Source organism: Ambystoma mexicanum, chromosome 11, assembly GCF_040938575.1.
Source record: "Ambystoma mexicanum isolate Mex_15411 chromosome 11, UKY_AmexF1_1, whole genome shotgun sequence".
Classification (NCBI taxonomy): Eukaryota; Metazoa; Chordata; class Amphibia; order Caudata; family Ambystomatidae; genus Ambystoma; species Ambystoma mexicanum.
The window spans coordinates 100,785,656-100,803,838 of record NC_090934.1 but is presented as its reverse complement, the minus strand read 5'-3'; the positions used below and the strand labels follow the sequence as shown (position 1 = coordinate 100,803,838).

The 18,183-nt window shown below is 45.2% G+C and overlaps 1 protein-coding gene across 2 annotated transcripts in view; it reads left to right on the top strand.

Annotated features, from left to right (window-relative positions):
• The window catches only part of OSCP1 (organic solute carrier partner 1), a 185,467-nt gene that overhangs the window by 69,494 nt on the left and 97,790 nt on the right, over positions 1 to 18,183 (top strand). For both annotated transcript variants that reach the window (XM_069622633.1, XM_069622632.1), the window contains 3 exons: positions 249 to 318; positions 1,298 to 1,437; positions 9,309 to 9,372. In XM_069622633.1, the coding sequence (XP_069478734.1) occupies positions 249 to 318; positions 1,298 to 1,437; positions 9,309 to 9,372 (274 nt within the window). The remainder of the gene's footprint in view (positions 1 to 248; positions 319 to 1,297; positions 1,438 to 9,308; positions 9,373 to 18,183) is intronic.

Here is an 18,183-nt window from a genome sequence, read left to right as displayed (position 1 = left end):
AGTGCTAGAGCCTATCCCCTGAACAACTAGCTCCCCACTACCACGCGCTTTCCCACAAGGCTGTCCTATATAACAACCCATTCTTCCTTTGCCTGTGTGTGTCAGAAAAGCACGTCGGCTTGGGCACTGTGCATTGGCTTGCCCATAGCAGCACCTCCTTGAAGTCCTAAGCATGCGGAATGACACACAAATCTATCTGGCAATTATCTTCCTATATCCGCCTCTTACTGACTCTTTCTGTGTCACAGGTACAGCATTAGCCGTCCAGTGGAAACACATATGTCTGGAACATCAAAGAATTCAGCATCACATGCCAAAGTAAGCATTCTTTAAGTCACTGTATTTTATATTTTTGTGTACATGTGGAGTACAAGTACTTTTGTTTCATGAACTGTTTTAATTCATGTTGTTGTTGCGCTTCCCAGTTTACCGGATCTCTCCAAATTGTTTCATGGTGATATATGATATGTTATTTATAACGCGCTTAATACCCAGAGGTTTCTAAGCGCGGACCCGGGGATTGAACCTGTGGTGCTCTGTGTCGTCTTGCTTCCAAGGCGAGCACATTGCCCCTGAGCTATCCTCCCGAGACATTATACCGAGGTGGTATAATGCAGACAACTTGAGTGTTTTGGGTCCATGCTCAGTGCCCAATGGTTTGGGTGTCCAAGAAGAGAGCCCAAGGAGAATTGAAGTACCTCTGCTTGTGTTTTCACATTAATCATATGATAAAAGGCCAGATGTATGTATGTCCAATGTAGTCATGCGCAGTAGAGACTGCCTGCTTCACCTGTTGTCACTGTTACAGGGAGCTGTTTCCTTAGGATATATAGTGGTCCTACTGTGTAAATGAAAACTTTAAACCATGTTTTTTTCTATTAACATGAACTACAATCAAATATACCACATAATATATTCACACTGATGTCTTTCTTTGCGCACTTTGGCCTGTGTAGATGGCCTTTCATACTAGTTTTACAATCTATTCTTTAAAACTACCATGGTCATAGTATTCCTTTATTTCTATCTCTATCATCTGGTGCTTTGCATTCTGAAGTTTTAGAAGGTGCACAAGGTTAGTAGAGGAGCCGTCCGCTATCACTGCTGTTGGTAAACAGTCCTTGCTGGTTGTTACGGTATGGATCGAATCATACAGTGCTGTTACTTGGGGTACCTAGAGTCAAAATGGCACCTCTCTGAAGCTAGACGTTCATAGTATGACCCCTTAGTGACTGCTATTGACATGAGACCCTGTATTCTGGTTTCCTGCTGACAATAATGTATGGTTGTCTTATAGGAGAATGCTGTCCCTAACCCCTTGGCCAAAGAAGAGCTGAACCTCTTAGCAAGGCTGATGGGAGGGATTGACATGAAGAAGCCCAGTGGCAGTGACCTAGGGTTCCGTTTGAACCTCTTCACGTCTGATGAAGAGGAGCAGTAAGTCAACCTGTATTGCTATGTGGTTCAAACCTACTATGGACCTTGTTAAGTCTTGAATTGTTAAACGAGAAACCTAAATAGTCCTTGATATCATCGATTTTTAGCATCACAAGGTCAAAAAATGTAAATGGGAAAGGTGTGCCTTGCACAACAGCATATGTCGACAACTGATTCTACAGTTTTCATAGTTTTACGGTCTTGAGCAAACGTGTGGGCCTAGTATGGTGACAGTGAGATGTGTCTTATTGCCTGTTGGTAATAGGAAAAGTTTTACCCAGAAAGAGCGCAATATACCATGAGCATCAGATACAGAAGAGGCCATTACGATGGAAGCAGAAAAGCCTTTCCCGCTTCATTTAGGCAAAATCAGGGTTTGCTATGCCACCAGATTGGCATGAGGGAGACCCTGGGTGCTACTGGAGGCTGCGATGAGGGCAAGTGTCGATTGGTCCTACAGATGCTGATTCACACTTTCGGTATTGGGATGTGGCTCTTCCACAGTAGTTAACTCTTAAATCCATTGTGCTTTGTCTGATTTTGTGAATGGTCCTTATTTTATCCACCCTTGATTGATGATGGCCTTATCAGGGCTAGGACTCTGATATTCAAGAAGACACTACTGTTGATGTGTGACCATCTTCAAAGAGATAACCATAGACTGAATTGTGGTGTTGTACTCTAATAGTAGGCATTCATTTTGCCCAACTCGGTGGTACTTGTTTGGGAGAGTTTTCAGTGTCTGTGCTAATTCCCTTGAAGCTTAGAGACCCCCCCCAGCCATTTGATGAAATCTAGGACCTTTTTGATTTTAATCTCCTGAGTGAGTGTGGGCCTTTTAACCACCCACTCCTGCCTTTTTCCTCTAAGATTTTGCGTTCCTTATGTTTTAATGGAGTCTGGTAAATTCCATAGGCATCTGCTTTTTATATGGTGACACAGAACCCTTTGTGCAGTGCTGCCGATGAGTCCCTTGGGCTACTCTACATGTTTAAATACATGTTCTTGTGTGAACTACAGTTCCCAATAATAGGAGGACAACTTTTGTCTACCTTTTTTCTTTGTGGGTCTAGCACATACAACGGTATGTGCAGTGCTGAGGGGTAACATAGTAACTACTTATCCCACTTCTCTTGTAACCTATTGTTACGCTAACTAACTTGAATGGCTTGTGGCAGTGGTTTCTTTTTACTACCTTTTGTGCAATGTATCTGCAGTCTGATTCCTCAGCTGCGGTACAGCACCCAAGGGTGACCATTTTACCAAAATAGCCCCTGTCTTCTTTTGTTGCCATTTCATGTTTGTTAGTTCCTTCTTGGCTTTTACTCTGTTGTTTAGATCAGGTTTGAGTCCATTGTCTGTTTTGCCTTTGGCGGGCTTCGTCCCTGAAGCCTGCCCAGCCTCCAGTGTGTCTGGGAAGGTAGGAAGTGAGGGAGGAGCCAGAAACTTCACTGGCCTTTGATTGTTGGCATACCTGGCTGAAACCAGTTCCAACTGGGTAGCTGACTGTCCTAGAGGACAACCCCCCGTGTGATTGACAGTTTAGTGCTGTGAATGAATGGGATTTCGCATATAAGGCGAGGGTTTTGGAACTATAAGCAGAGTCGACCACTGAGACATCAAATCTGAAGAAGACGCAGAGAGAAGCCAGCAGCACCTTCCAGGACAGCGAAAGCACCAGTGAAGCCTTGCAGCTGTGCTGACCCCATATTCCCATCGACAGGGAAGCTCTGCCAAGGATGACTTCCTCCCTTAGGCTGGTGGGACCCACTTGCCTCAAGACCTGCTTTATTCTGGGCCAACCCATGTGCCGCTGCAACCTTCCTGGGCTGCAATTTCCCAATACCCGGGTTACACGGGCCATCGATGAGTGCAACATTTTCCGAGGGATGAATCCGGCGGAAACTTTTCAGGCATCCATGTGAGTCTACATAAGCAAGAAATCTTCATCCAGAGTCCCCTCACCAGAGTTCAGGACTGAGGGACTGTGGAAACTCCAGCCGGGGATAGTCGTTCCTCTTTGGCGCTGAGGAAAAGGCACCAAAACGGCAAAAAAACGCTGAAACTAGTGGAATCAATTGCTGCAGAGTCCCTCTCATGAATGCTGCTGCAGAAGCCCACAAGACGTCCTCCCTTTCATCACCACAACCAAGGTCCAGGAAGAGTCTGCATTGCTGCATCAAGAAGGAAGTCAGTTGTAACATCTGCTTCCAATCTAAGGTACTGTGGAGCTTTGGTTTTAACCACCTTTAGCCAAATCTAGTGCTTCATAGCTTGGGGAGTGCTCCTTTCTATCCTTTTTGAGTAACTGCAATTAATTTGTGCAGTCCTAACCGCGTTTGCACTTTTTCTAAGAAGATTGCATCAGAACTAGAACTGTCTTATTGACTGGCTGTCTTGGCTCCCTAAAGGCATCACTTCTGAACCTTACTGTCTTTGGCAGTTCTTGTCCCCTATAAAGGTTTTTATAATGACCGGGGGGAGGCGGGAACCAGCCCATTCAACCAAGGCCCTCAACGAGGCCCCTTCCATTAATTTCTTCTGCCCTCCGGATCGAGCGAGACAACGCCGCGCTGTTGCATCTCGCAGCCCCAAAAGCGCCCGATTCCTCCTACATCTGAATTACCTGCCATCCAGGGTAAGCCTGGGTTATTGTATTGAAATTGGGCACAGCGGCGCAGTCCAACTTTTACATTTCAAAGCCCATGTGCTTTTGCTCTGTGCAGCATTGGCTGATCATCGATTTCGAAATCTGCTGTTTTCTGCCTATTTGCCTTCACTACATGTGACGATTGGTCATCATTTGTCTTTGCACTCCCTCTGTGCATTTGTCCCCCCATGTCCCCTGTGATGTTGTGTGTCCTTACCCCATACCCCCAGTCGTCTGTGATGCTGTATGTGTCCCTCCACCCCCCTTTCCCCCCAGTTGTCTGTGTTGCTGTGTGTCCCCCCACGCCCCTGGTTGCCTGTAATGCAGATTGTGTGTGTGTGTGTGTGTGTGTGTGTGTGTGCCGCCCCCGGTCGACTGTGATACTGTTTGTGTCTCCCCCCACCCCCGTCGCCTGTGATGCTGCTGTGGACTGGAATGCGAGGTAGCCGGTAAGGCGGAAGATGCTTTGCTGAAACGTGGATCCGAGGGAACAGAAAAGAAGATCCGCTGAATGCTGTCGGAGGTTTGAGAGCTCTGCCGGTTAAGGTGTGGAGAGTCCAAGGGTTGGACGGAACACAAGAGAGCCCAGCCAGCCAAGTCAAAGGAAGGGAGAGGGACAAGGAGTCCAAAGAAGCAAGAAGCGAGAGAAAGAGGGCGGAGCGACGTCCGCAGAACCGCCAGAAGCAAAGGCTATTCAACGACCCGAGAGGCGGCAAGAGGGAGAGGAAACAGAGCTTCACTAAGGAAGGCGAAGCCAGGAAACGCTGCTGACAATCCGAGGAACAAGAGCGACAGCAGAAATGAGCGAGGGAACCTGGAAGCAGAGAGCATCCGAGAGGGTTGCAACGCGAGGACCGCTGGGACAGGAGGGAATTTATACTCCCAGCGGTACCGCGCTTCTTAGGGCAACAAGGACACAAAGAAGGGACTAAAACGTCCTACCTCTGCGCATCCATCCCCAACGTGGATGAATCCGCCAGTCAGGACCTCTGCAGATGACAAACATGGGGTAGGTACCATGTATTTGCCCATTGATTGACTTTCGCATTTGTATTCTACTGCCACCCTGCAACTTGGGGTAGGCACCATGTGTTTGCCCATTGCTGGACTTTCGCATCTGTGTGTTGTTGCCGCTCTGCAACATGGGGTAGGCACCAGGTATTTTCCCGTTGCTGGACTTTCACATCTGTGTTTTGCTGCCACCCTGCAACATGGTAGGCACCATGTATTTGCGCATTGCTGGAATTTCGCATCTGTGTGTTGCTGCCTCCCCTGCAACATGGGGTTGGCACCATGTATTTGCCTTTGCTAGACTTTCGCATCTGTGTTTTGCTGCCGCCCTGCAACATGGGGTAGGCACCATGTATTTGCCCATTGCTAGACTTTCGCATCTGTGTTTTGCTGCCGCCCTGTAACATGGGGTAGGCACCATGTATTTGCACATTGCTTGACTATGCATTTGTGTGCGGCTGCCTCCCTGTAACATGGGGTCAGGCCCAATGGTTGTGATCACCATATACTATCTTTTTGTACTTGGCGTATGATGTAATTATTACCTTTTGCACGTCCACGATGTAATTCACCTCTTAGGCTTCATTTTCTGTAACCTGAAGCACTTAATGCAACCATATTCTTAAGTTAAAAGCGCCCAGATACCTCTGGGTTTTGTGCGCTATATAAGTGTCAAAATAAATAAATAACTCTTATTGCTGGGGAAAAGACTTCCTACATTCCTCTGGGAGGAAAGACTATTGTTACTGTGCTAGTGTTCTACTCTAACACTTTTTCCCATCCAAACTCAATATTGTATGGTGAACCATAAGTGCTACTACTGACCTTCACTAATGGCACTCCGTGTGCTGCAAATATTTTAGCACAAATAGAATTTACTCACCTGCATTATTACTGCTTGAATAACTTATTTCCGAAATTCTGCTTGATGTTACGATCAGTTGCTGCATATCATCTAGTGTGATTCTTTTGCTTTGTGTATATAAAACAAATAATTGTAATATAACTTGTAAGGGTGTAAGTGTTTACTTGAATACTTGTATTTACTGATTTCTTTCAGCTCACAGTACCCCTTCTAAGATAAGCCTGGCTGCTCAGCCACTCTACCGACTTGTGTAGTACCAGGCCTATGTTAAAAGTTGGGTCAGTATTGGTGTTAAGTCTTGCAAAGTCCAACACCAGTTGGACTTCACAAAATCTTACCTAACAGTACGTATTTTGTCTGAGCCAGCCCTGCTAGGATTCTAACCTGTGCCTTGGCGTTAACAATCAGTTCTCTGCAACAAGTGTGCAACCTGCGGTGCATTCGCTTATACTATCCCACTGACTTCAGGTCTGGCTCTTACAGCCAGATTGTGGAGTCTTATTCAATTTGCGAAGCACTCGAATTCTTTGAAGTCAGTGGAGAGGATCTTCTTACATGGGCAGAGCCGTAATCCAAGCATAATGCTTTTTAAAAAAAATGTTTTATTGTGCATTAGTTTTACAAAACCTTAAGCACACATGTTTAGAACAATATAAAATATACAGAATAAGAAACATTAATCTTATAAGTCTCCATTAAAACTTTTAACATCTTAAAATACAAAATAAAACATTCAAATTATTACTATATAATCATGTAAGCTCCGGTTCTTACAATCAGTTTTAGCATTTCATCAAGCTGTAAAACCCATCATTCATCATGTGCTTTGGGCAATCTGTTTCTCATTGATGGCAAGCTTCCAAATATCTAGGGCAGCGGCATTTATCACACCTGAGTGAGCCCCTACCAATGTAGCCCAATATTGATCCCCACTTACATTATTTGCAAAGTTTCCATAGCCCCTCCTATGATAATTCTCCAAGGCTGTTCAGGATGTTAACTGACGGCAAGTCTCCGCTTCAAGATTGCCCCACCTACAAATCTCATCATGAGTTGAGGTTTTTTTTCCAATGACTAGCAAACTCTTTGGTCTGCAAGATGTTAAAGCGGAGTTGCATGGTAAAACGCCCCAACTCTGGACTAGCCCATTTGGTTAACTAACTATGAGGAATTCCTTCCTTAAAACCTTGGTACGAATATTCCCTATACCTTTTTTTGGCTGTGAAGTTTATCAATGTTGGCAGCTAAATCCCATTGCCGAGTTTTAACTTTAATAATTCTTTCATAGTCTGGATGACTTTCAAAGATGTCCAAGTGGAGACCCAAATCAGACAAATATTTTTTAGTGGCAATGCTTTTACTTGAAAGCACAGAAGAGGTATTAAGTGATGCTGCCTTAGCATCGCTGTTGTACTTTCCGCCTCCATCTTGAAAGTACAATTTGTTTCATACCTGTATGAGATTTTCATGCAAGTGCTAAACAGATTGATTCCTGTGGAATCCACCTCCATGAGCACCTGCTAAAAAGCAGTAGATTCCATACAAATCCAATAGTACATGCTTTCTGGAAAGCAGAATTTACAGGAGAATTTTTTTTTCTTCAACATTGAACATAAAAGGAAAGATTTAAGGCAATTTCGCCTGTTTTTTCTCTTTCTTTTTGCACTCGGCTTTGCAAAAGTTGAATGCATGTGTCCCAACAGCACATACGTGCTAAAGATGATGGATTCCCACTTAATATAAAATTACCCGATGTGTGTCCCAGCCCTAAAAGGTTGAGCAGATGCTGGATTGGCTCTAACAAAAACTGTCAGAGCATGTCGATCGTAAGTAAGCCCATGTTGCCAGAGTCTCCAAATTCTGCCCTTTGCAAAAGTACAAACCCACCTGCATGCTGTGGTTAGGCTGATTTTACAAAAGTAAATCTACCTAAACAAAATGCATTTGTGAATCGGCCCCGGTGCAGAATGGGTACAGGAGGGGCTTGTCACAGACCAACGCTCATTTCTATTCACAAGTGGATGGGCTTTGATCCTGTTTGATGACAACCCCACTTCATATAAATACAGATCCATTGCAGATCCGTGGCTCCGCTGTGATTGGTCTGCCCCGCCATAGAGCGTGTACAGGGAAAGCGCAATGCTAACAGGAGACGTCCCAGAAGCTTGGATTCACCCAAAATAGACATGTGCTTGCTTGTCATGCATATTTATACCTGGACAGAGGTGGAAAAGGTTGCATGTAAATTCGCAGTGACCTTTAAGTCCCGAGTGACCCTGATTATATGCTAACAGACTCCATCTGGATGGAGGGCTACACACAGCCCCTTCGCCCCCCCCCCCCACACCCTATCAGCGCCAGTGAACCAATGCATGTTCAAGTGTGACGAATGCACCAACAAACTGAAAACTCATTCAAAGTTTTCCTGCATGTTATTTGCATCAGTTTAATTTCAGAAGTCCCCGTTTTTGATCAGGGATTGCTAGAAGGAATCTACGGGCACAGGATGAACCCCAGGGTTTATTCTTAATTGACCCCATTGTGCCTTGAAGATTTAGCATGCACACCTTTTTGTTATTAGGTGGACAGGTTGTTCATGTTGACATTAATCAGTTGCAGCCCCCACACAGCTGTCCCATCAGTGACCTTATCCCTCCTGATAAGCAGCATAACTGTCTCTTTTACTGCGTAAAATTAGGCAATAAAAAACGGTATCTAGTCTTTGCCTTCGAATGGCAAAGCATCGAATGCCTTACGATAGAAAAAAAATGCATCAATAAAAAAAGCATCGAATGCCTTTTTTTCATGGTAAAAGGTTCATTTTAATTGTAATGGGTTTGTTAGGTTAAAATAAGGTGGGCTGGAGGAACTCCCCATTAAAAAAAAAAAATGAAAAAAAAATGCATTCAATGATTTTTATTTTCTATGGTAAGGCATTCAATGCTTTGGCATTCGATGCAATGACTAGGAACAAAAAAAAAAACAACCAAAAAACTAGAAGCACGAGAAGTGCATACAATAGACATAACACCTATTATTGAGTTATCTGATCTGAAGTTGGCCTGTAAAATAAGAATAGCATCTTGTCTTTTGTGGCAATTACCTTAACATAAATAACCATGTTATTAAAATAAAAATACATTTGTACTTGCTGAAGGCCGCGTAGATCAATACACAAATCAACACAAACCATGACAAAAATGGGACTGGGAACATTGGCCACGTAGAGTGTCTCGACTTGGCGGGTAGATCGGTGGGAGGGCACTGATGAAGAGGTGTAAATGTGATGTGGTTATGTTTATTCTTTAAAACCGATTTGCTTAAGACCTCTCTTTCATTTTTAAGGCAAGCTGCGCTAACAAGACCAGACGAGCTGTCCTATAAAGTCATCAACATACAAGCAACGCAGGTAAGAGGATGTTGTCTTCATCTGTGATTGCTTCTGAGAGAGGATGTGACGAAAAGGGTGTAAACTCCATAACGGGAAGGTGCAGATCTGAAAATGAGCAAATATGTCTCTAAATCATGATGATTTCACTGATCCTTTCAGTGGGGTATGGGTAGCCTTCTAAGGGAGTAATGGTGATACTCTGACCCTCGTTGAGCAGTGGTACCCTTAATACTCTGTGATGATGTCATTGGCTTTGCGCCCAGTGGGTAACTCTGGGAGGCCTGCTGTCTACATTATCCCTCCCCTGGTGGCAATATACAGATGATACACCAGGAAGACCTCAGTACTCCGTTGGGCGTTCTCAAGATATAACCAAATGCCAAGAGATCCTCAGATCAACCAGGGGTGAATGATGGAAAGAAATGTTTCCAGCAGGGAAGTCAGTGGCCCACCTAGGGCAAGGAGAATGAACTCTCGAAGAAAACAGCCACAGAGAAGCGCCCACTGAAGCATCTAGTTTAGCCCCAATGCACAACCCAGGGTTCCCAAGGCCCTGCATGAATTGGGAACAGGAGCCACAAGAAAATACTATGGCACAGGGAGAAAAAGTGCTTAATGAACATCCACATTCAGCAGCAGACACTGGCAATGGGAAAACCTAATCACTTGCAGAAGAAATGACTTACTGTAATGTTATTTCTATGGATTGTTCTCCTGCAGATTCCTCATCGGATATATATTCCCTCCAGCTTCGCTGCTTTGGACATTTTTTGACACGGGACGCAGTGGACCTCGACCCGGCCGTCGACCATCGATCATCTTGCTCGGCATCTGGTTGTCTGCTCCGTACTTGATGCTGGGCGTCGTATAAATACCACTTCACTATGCCCAACCTCTGTACCCCCATTTTTTCCCTGAGAACAAACTGGCTAATGAGCCCTTGAAAAAGAAGTAACTATAGACCTCCGAAAGCGGAACAATTGAACAAACACTACAAGTAGTGTTAAAATAAATTTAAAAAGAAAGATTTTTCTTCCATCTGTGGCAGGAAGACAGAAAACGGACACAGAGGACCATCACCAAGTAAACATGAAAGAGAAGATGCGCGCCAACAACCGCCTTTCTGAGCGGGAATGGATGGGAGGGGAGATGAGGGATCTGCAGGAGAAGAATCCATAGAAAGAACATTACGAGAAGACATTTCTCCTTCAATGGATTGCCGTTCTCCCACAGATTCCCCATCTGATAGACTCCCAAAGCAGTAAATGAAGTTATACCAAGACATTTTACAGCACTGCCCTGCCAAAACGCGCATCAGCTGTACGAGCCACATCCAGGCTATAGTGCCTAGCAAAGGTATGAAGTGATGACCATGTCGGGGACATCCGGGGTCATGCCGGAAGGGTTAGACTAAGATACTACTAGGATACACAGAGTCTGCAGAGTGCATAAGTATGACAGTTGTGGTTCTGTGTGCAATGTTGAATGGTTGCCTGTTTTCCTTAATACCTTTGCTCAGAGATCTGCAGAGTTGTGCAGTTAAAATGGTGGATTGGGTTCGACCCCAGGCCAAGATGGTGGACTTTCTCAGTAGAGATCCAATTTAGAATGTTGAGGGCAGATTGCCCTGGTAGTCCATTCTAAACTGGCTTTCGTCATTACTCTTAGATTAGACAGTCATGTTTTTATTAGTTCCCCTTAGGCCTACACCTTGTGGACACTTGAAGCCAAAAGATTTGAGAGTCTGCTGTGGTCTGCTGTCTTCAATTAACTGGGGGGAGCGCAGCTTTTTAGCAAGCTACAGCACATTTTGTGTAATCTGTAAAGACCTTGAACTGTGATCTTGCCAGGGAACGCTGCACATTTAGAAGTTAGAAACCTGATACTGTATGGAGATTTTACGTTGACTTTGAAACCTGAACTTTGCAAAATAAGCTTGAGAAACATTTATCCTAAACGTGACCTTTCGCGCAATGTTTATTTTTCTGTTTAATAGCATTTGTCTTCACATTAACAGGCGAGCAGCGCTTCTGGAAATAAATGTGTTTCCAAATGTAGTTATGAGTGCACCGTGAACTGTGAGCTTAGAATTGTAAGATAAGCCATTGAAAAGCAACTTGCTGTTACGCGATTAGTCGCGTGTTGTTCTCTCACTTCTTGAAGCTGCGCATTTGTTTTCGTGCTTTCAAGAGTGAGTGGAGCACCGTCGTAGCACAGCAGTTTCAACTCCAGAAAGCGTGCAAAAACGAAATCAGTGTGATGTCATTTTAAAACAGTGAATATATTTATACACATACTTCAGTGAGGGTGAATACATTATGCATATCTGCATAGAAATGGTCCCCTCTGAAAACGTACAAGATGTTTTGAAATTTCATTTTTTGGCATTGAGGGTTTGCTAACCACCTTGGTTTTAGTGGTTTTATTCAGAGCCTTATCCTAAGGGTAATATGTTGTATTTGGTATAGTGATATGGAAAGTTTCTCTCTTCTTTTCTATTAGATAGGCAGCGCACCACCGGTGTCCTAGGATGAGTACCCCCTGAAAGGGACAGGGTGTGCTTCCATGTAGGGATAGTATTATTGTGACTAAACAGATTGGCTCTTATATGAACTACGCAATAAAACTAAAATACTCTCCATAACACTTTTTATTTTGTGTGCTAACCGTCCTCTAAATGGGACAAGGCCTGCACTGCAGACTTCCCACGGATCAGCCAGTCGTCCGTATATGGAAATATGTGGACCCTGGATCTCCTGAGGTGCGCAGCAACTACCGCCATGAGATTGGTGAAGACCCTTGGGGCAGAGGTCAGAGCAAAGGGATGCCCCTTGAATGAAAAGTGCCGGTCTCCTATGAGCCTTAAGAATTTCCTGTGCTTTCGGCTGATCGGCACATTGAAATAAGCATTCTGTAGGTCTATCGACACCAGCCAGTCTTGTGGTTCGAGAGCGTGAAGAATCTCTTGCAGCGTCACCATCCTGAATTTGTCTTTTCTCAAGAAGTTGTTCAAGGCCCTGAGGTGCAGAATGGGACAGAGACCCCCTCCCTTCTTGGGTACCAGGAAATACCGTGAGTACCAGCCCAATCCTCTTTGCTCGGGAGGTACCTCTTCCACGGCACCCTTCAACAACAGGGCTCTCAGTTCTTCCTGGAGCTACTGTCCCGGTTGGATTGGGGGTGGGGGCAGTCTGTCGGTGGTTTTCTTACAAATGGCAGACAATAACTCCACTGAATGAGCTGAAGAGCCCAGACATTGGAGGTAATTCCTTTCCACTGGAGCAAATGCTCTGTTAACCGTCCTCCAACAGGTCCGATGTGAGAGGGGAAAATCAAAGCCGCTTTCCGAGGCTGGGTCGCCGCTGACGCTGCTTGTTAACATCTAGAAGCCCCTCTGCCCCTTCCATAGCACGAGAAATGCTTCTGCCCTTGCCTGGCCGGTGGGAGCTGCTCTCTCCTGCCATAAGGAGTGTATCTCCTGTATCCCTGTGCCCTAGAGGCAAAGCTAAATGCAGGTTTGGCCGGCTATGCAGCTAGGCCAAAGGAATTAGCATAGGTTTTGGATGCCTTCAATATTTCTAAGAAATGCTTTCTGACCGAATGAAAGATCGCCCTCGAAGGGCATTTCCAGAAGCTTGAGCTGGACATTGGGTGAAAAACCAGAGGTTTTAAAATAGGCCTGTCTTCTAAGTGTTATGGCTGATCACACAGTCAGCGATGTCCAGGCCTGTTGGCAGCAACTTTCTGGCCACCTCTTTCCCATCCTGCACTAGCTGTAAGAAGCCCTTGCGCATTTCTCCTTCTGGGACATACTCAGCAGCTTTCTCAACTGCTGTCCACACTTGCAAAACTGCTTGCCACATTTGTAGCTTTTAGGGCCATGCTACCTGAAGTGAATGCTTTCTTTGCTAAGGCATCTACTTTTTTTGTCTCCCTGTCAGGAGGCAGAGTGGACGTAGAAGATGCAGGTCTAGAAGAGACTGTAGCCGCCTGCATAACCAGCCCCTTTGGGGAAGGGTGAGAGGAGACGCATGAAGGGTCTCGTCTAGCCGGCCTGTATTTCCCGGAAATGGTGTAGCTGATTGGAGGAATGGAACAAGGGTTTGGCCACATAATTGTTAAAGGATAGGCAATGGGCGGGTTTAAGGTCATATTACATTCTGTGGTGGGGCCTTCAAATGTCAGTAAGGTCATCATCTTGTACAGGGGCCACAGATGAATGCAATCCCAGGGTGTCAATAACCCTTTCTACTAAAGCCCTGAATTTAGAAGTGTTATGAAGATAGGGCTAGTATTGCTGAAATTCGAGGTCTGGAGAGGTGTCCAGACCGCTGGCGTCCTGCATGCCTTGAGTCAGTTGTAAAAGCTAATTCTGGCCATCAAAATTATCGACCGCCCCCCCCTCCTCCTGAACCCAAGTAAATAGGGTCGACATCCCCCTGGTCATCGGCGTCATTACCGTCAAAGATACCTGCCATAGTATCAAAAATTATTCAGACCAGGGTTGTGGAGTGACAACCGTCAACGTTAGAGGGTTTGTCTTTCGTTCCTGATATGGTGGATGTCTGTGCCGATCAGGATTGAGACGCCGTAGCCTCAACATCCTTGGATGCGTAGGGTTGATCCGGCCTCCATTTGGATCTCTTTCGGTGTCGAAAGATTCATCAGCGCTGACATTGTTGGTACAGGGGCACTCGAGGGGTCGGGTATACCGAGCGGTGCTCTTGGCTCCTAAGCCAACTGCAGGATGCTTTTTGAACATGTCAAGCATCAGGGATTTGAAATCCTCCCACTCTTGTCAGGTGTTAGGCCCAGGCGACGGCTTACCTTTATCCGTTGATGACTCGGAGTCCCGATGGTGGCAATGACACCTTTTTCTTCTTTTGGGACAATCAAGAGTGGCTCCTCGAGTAGGACCGTTTCTTCTTTCACCTATGTTCTTTCTGGGGGTGTTCTCCCCAGTTTTGGACTTCCACGACCGAACCATCGACCACGCCAGTGATTTTGAAGGCGGTCGACCCAGAGCGAGTTTCGCAGCTCGATGTCGTAGGGATTTGGTTTGCATTTTTGTGCACGACAGACACTGGTCAGTCCTGTGACCCGTGCCGAAGCCCCAGATACCCAACATGTGTGGGTCAGTGATGGACATCTTGGTGCCCCCAATACCCGAGCGACCGACCTCTCGCGTCGAGGATTTGAAGAGAAATGTACAAGTTTTCTGACGAAAACGTCAAGTGAGTTGAAGACTTGTGTTCCCAAGCAGCGTGTTAGCCTGCAGCAAAAAGGAGCTGAAGTTGGAGCTTAGTGGTGTGGTATTTATATGACGCCTTATGTTCCGTCCGGAGCCGAAGACCTGATGCCGAGAAAGAAGGATAGATGGTTGATGGCTGGGTCGAGGTCCACTACATGCCCTGTCGTAAGTTTTCCAAAGCAGTGAAGCTGGGGGGAATATCTATCAGATGAGGAATCTTCGGGAGAAAGGAAAACCATTGAATGCAGATTCATCAGTCTGTAATGACAATTACAGTGTAGAGGAGGTACCAAATAAAGCCTGCACTCCAATCATCCATTTTGAAGTACCAGGAACATTTACACCGAGATATGTGACATATGATGAGCAAATAAACCAGCAGAGAGCCGCAGTAGGGCTCTGCCCAGTACCCATCAGAAGAACAGCACCTATTGACGTACCTATACCAAGAACACCATGGACAGTAAGGCATCCATTAAGAAAACCCTACCAGCAAATGAGACGAAATGAAGATTGCTTAAATACCGTCACGGAAGAAACCAAAAAGGCCTTAATGGAAGACGAATGGTGGCGTCACAAGGGCCCAGACTGACTTGCAGATAGAGGAAATGACAACCAGAGAATTACGCAGAGAGACGAAACACTATGAATAAAGATATCGTGAACCTAGCATGAAGGGACGATGTCAAAATGCAAGAAGCTTAAGTTGTAAGCAGAATGAAGATCTTCAACCCGCTAACGCCTGTACATATGCTTGAAACGCAAGAAACTAATAAACTAGTGCGGCTAGCTATGCTTAGTAGAAGAATAGAGCCGCAAAAGCCATTATACATAATGTACCTCAAAACAAGGCACATTATTAGAAGTGTAAGTCCACTTTGCACTAAAAGCAGAACAAACTTAGGTTACTAGAGGCCAAACAAGACAAGATTTTTATTCCAGCAAACGAGAAGAGACAGTTTAATCGAAACTCAGCAGATGCAACTCGTGCCAGGAGAGCCAAGGTCATACTAATAAAGGAACGAACAGTAGCTTCACATAATTGAAACTTAAGAACAGAATATCCTGCTTCTGAAAGGCCAAAGATAAGGAGGCGTGGGCAGGTGGCAAGCTGAATGAGAATCAAATACAGAAATTGCAAGAAACTAGACAAATTAATGGTGTCTGCATCACGTGACCAGCCGAGCGAGGAGCAGCACGAGTCCATACCTACGCTTGGCATCCGCCCAAGCAAGAGCTATCAGAATTTTTCCAGATAGAAGATGCAGTTTCGAGGCCAACCACAGTGAGATAATTGACACATAGTTGTTGTAGCGATGATTGATTATAGCCTTAAGTGGAGGAAAGCCGGGTAGCTGAGGGGGGCCCCCTGCACCTGGCTGACCGTTCTGCATGCTGCTAAGCGAAGTGGAAGAATATGCATGGGGTTGATGCCAACCCAATCACAATGGACCAAATAATCTAGGGTCCTATAGTTAGTAGAACCAATGAGACGTCATACTTTTTGTGACGTCTACAATAGTCACTTTGAAGGAAGGGCTTAGATGCCCACCAGACAGTGTTTATCCAATCCCCTCACCGCATTACCATATACAGATATAGCACCTATATTAAAGTTACCTTTTCCGAACCAATAGAAATGCTTATTAACTTGAGTATTACACGTCAATTATGACGAGTTTTGAGTATAAATGTTATTGTTTGTATGAAGTTCGTTGGATTTGAAGCGAGACGGACGATCGCATCACTGCTGATTTCCATGGCTCCCTGTTTTTTGTACTTGTCATTAAACGGACTCCCTTTGCCAAACCATTGAGTTGTCCTTATTAATTGATGTTGGAGTAATAAATCTGCACCCCAATCCATCTCAAGGTGCAGCTATCTCGTCTTAAAGTACTCCGGAGCAAACCCCGACTCTATGGGCCGGGCAGGGGTCTCCCCAGTACACTTGGTAGCAGAGATCGGATGGTTATCGACTATCGATTATTGATAAAGTAAGACAACTATTGACCGTCGACATAAAGTAACTCTAGGTCTTAGGCAATATCACAAGTCCTTTGCCATTCGGCTGAGTAGACCGTGAAGCTCCCCGTAGACAGATTAAAGAGAGACTGCAGTCAAGGCCTGAAGGGACCCGTCTTCCCCACGCTTCCTTTCCCATTCCTACCGGCTGCTGAGCGGCCAAAAAACCGAAGAAGGCGATAACAAAGGTGGTGATCCCGAGGGTCCAGAGAGGAACAATGCGAATGGTGAGTGGAACAAAAGATTGAATGTTTTGGCAAATAGTGCATGCTTTAGAACAAGTAAAGGGAAAAGGTAACGGAGGGAGGCGGAAGAAAACAAAAGATAGTCAGACGTAGATTAGACTGTATATATGTAAGGGGATAATGACTCGAGAATAATAAAGTACACCAAGGTTACTGGGGAGGACACCCGAGAAGAGAGAGGATACTGGGGAAGACACCCAAGAAGTGAGGGGATTTGCCTTATTCCTACTCTTTAATATAGCGTCTAGAAGAAACGTGTACCCAGAGTCCCACATAATGGAGAACCAATAGACTACCACAACGTTTAAAGACAACGTGAAAGGGGTACGTTTACACTCCACGAAGGGGTAATGATTAGAGGCAGAGATATCTGTGTCCAGCTGTTGTCTGTCTAGTCTGTCGAGTGTCTGTCTTACATGTTTCCTGTTTTTGACGTCATACATAGCGAAAAGTTTTCCTTGAGGAAAACTGATCCAAACTTTATGCGATTTTACAGCTGAGATAAAATTGTGTATGAATTGATGTTTTTCAGTAAATTAGAAGATATAAAAATGTTGTGAAAGTTTGGATTGGAGCTTGCAGTGTTTGGTGCTCGCTCATATTGTTGGAAATGTTCAAGTCACACGAAAACATTGATAAGTGTTATATAAGAGGAAAGGCTACAGATTTAAGTGTGGAAGACATGACTCTATTTGCACGTTTACGCAAGCAGTTGCCAAAGCATGCACCCAAGCTAAAGAAATATAGTACCGAGTGGGTTAAAGGTACTGCCCACAAGATGTTAATGCCATGGGCACAAAATGGGTCTTTATCTAAAGCCGTCTTACAACATTTGATGACATATTTGCATGCTGCATATACAGGCAAGAAGTTAGAAAAACGCCTTGCTGTTCTCGAGTTGTGGAAAATGTATGAACAGGGAAAGGAGGAAGACCCGCCAACAGATTGGATACTTTATGTATGCTCAGAGGGGGGCGGGGGGTGAGATGCCTTACGTGCCACCTGCCCCACCCGAAACAAAAGTTGAAGAAAGTAAGTGTCAAGTCTCCTCATTTATTATTACTGTCAGGTCTCCTTTATTATTATATTACTGTAACGCTCACCTGACTCCCACGGAGGCGCTGGTCTGGTTCGCGCTGCTGTGACCTCTTCTAAGGTGATGCGCAGGGTTCGGAAGACGGACTGGACCGGGCCCCCAAATCTGGCTTGCCTGGCTCGCAGAAGTATCCTTCTGTAGGTGAAAATAGGGGATTAACTGTCTGCGGGGTAATGCAATAGGCCTCCCACTTTCCCCTCTCGCCCTCCTCAAAA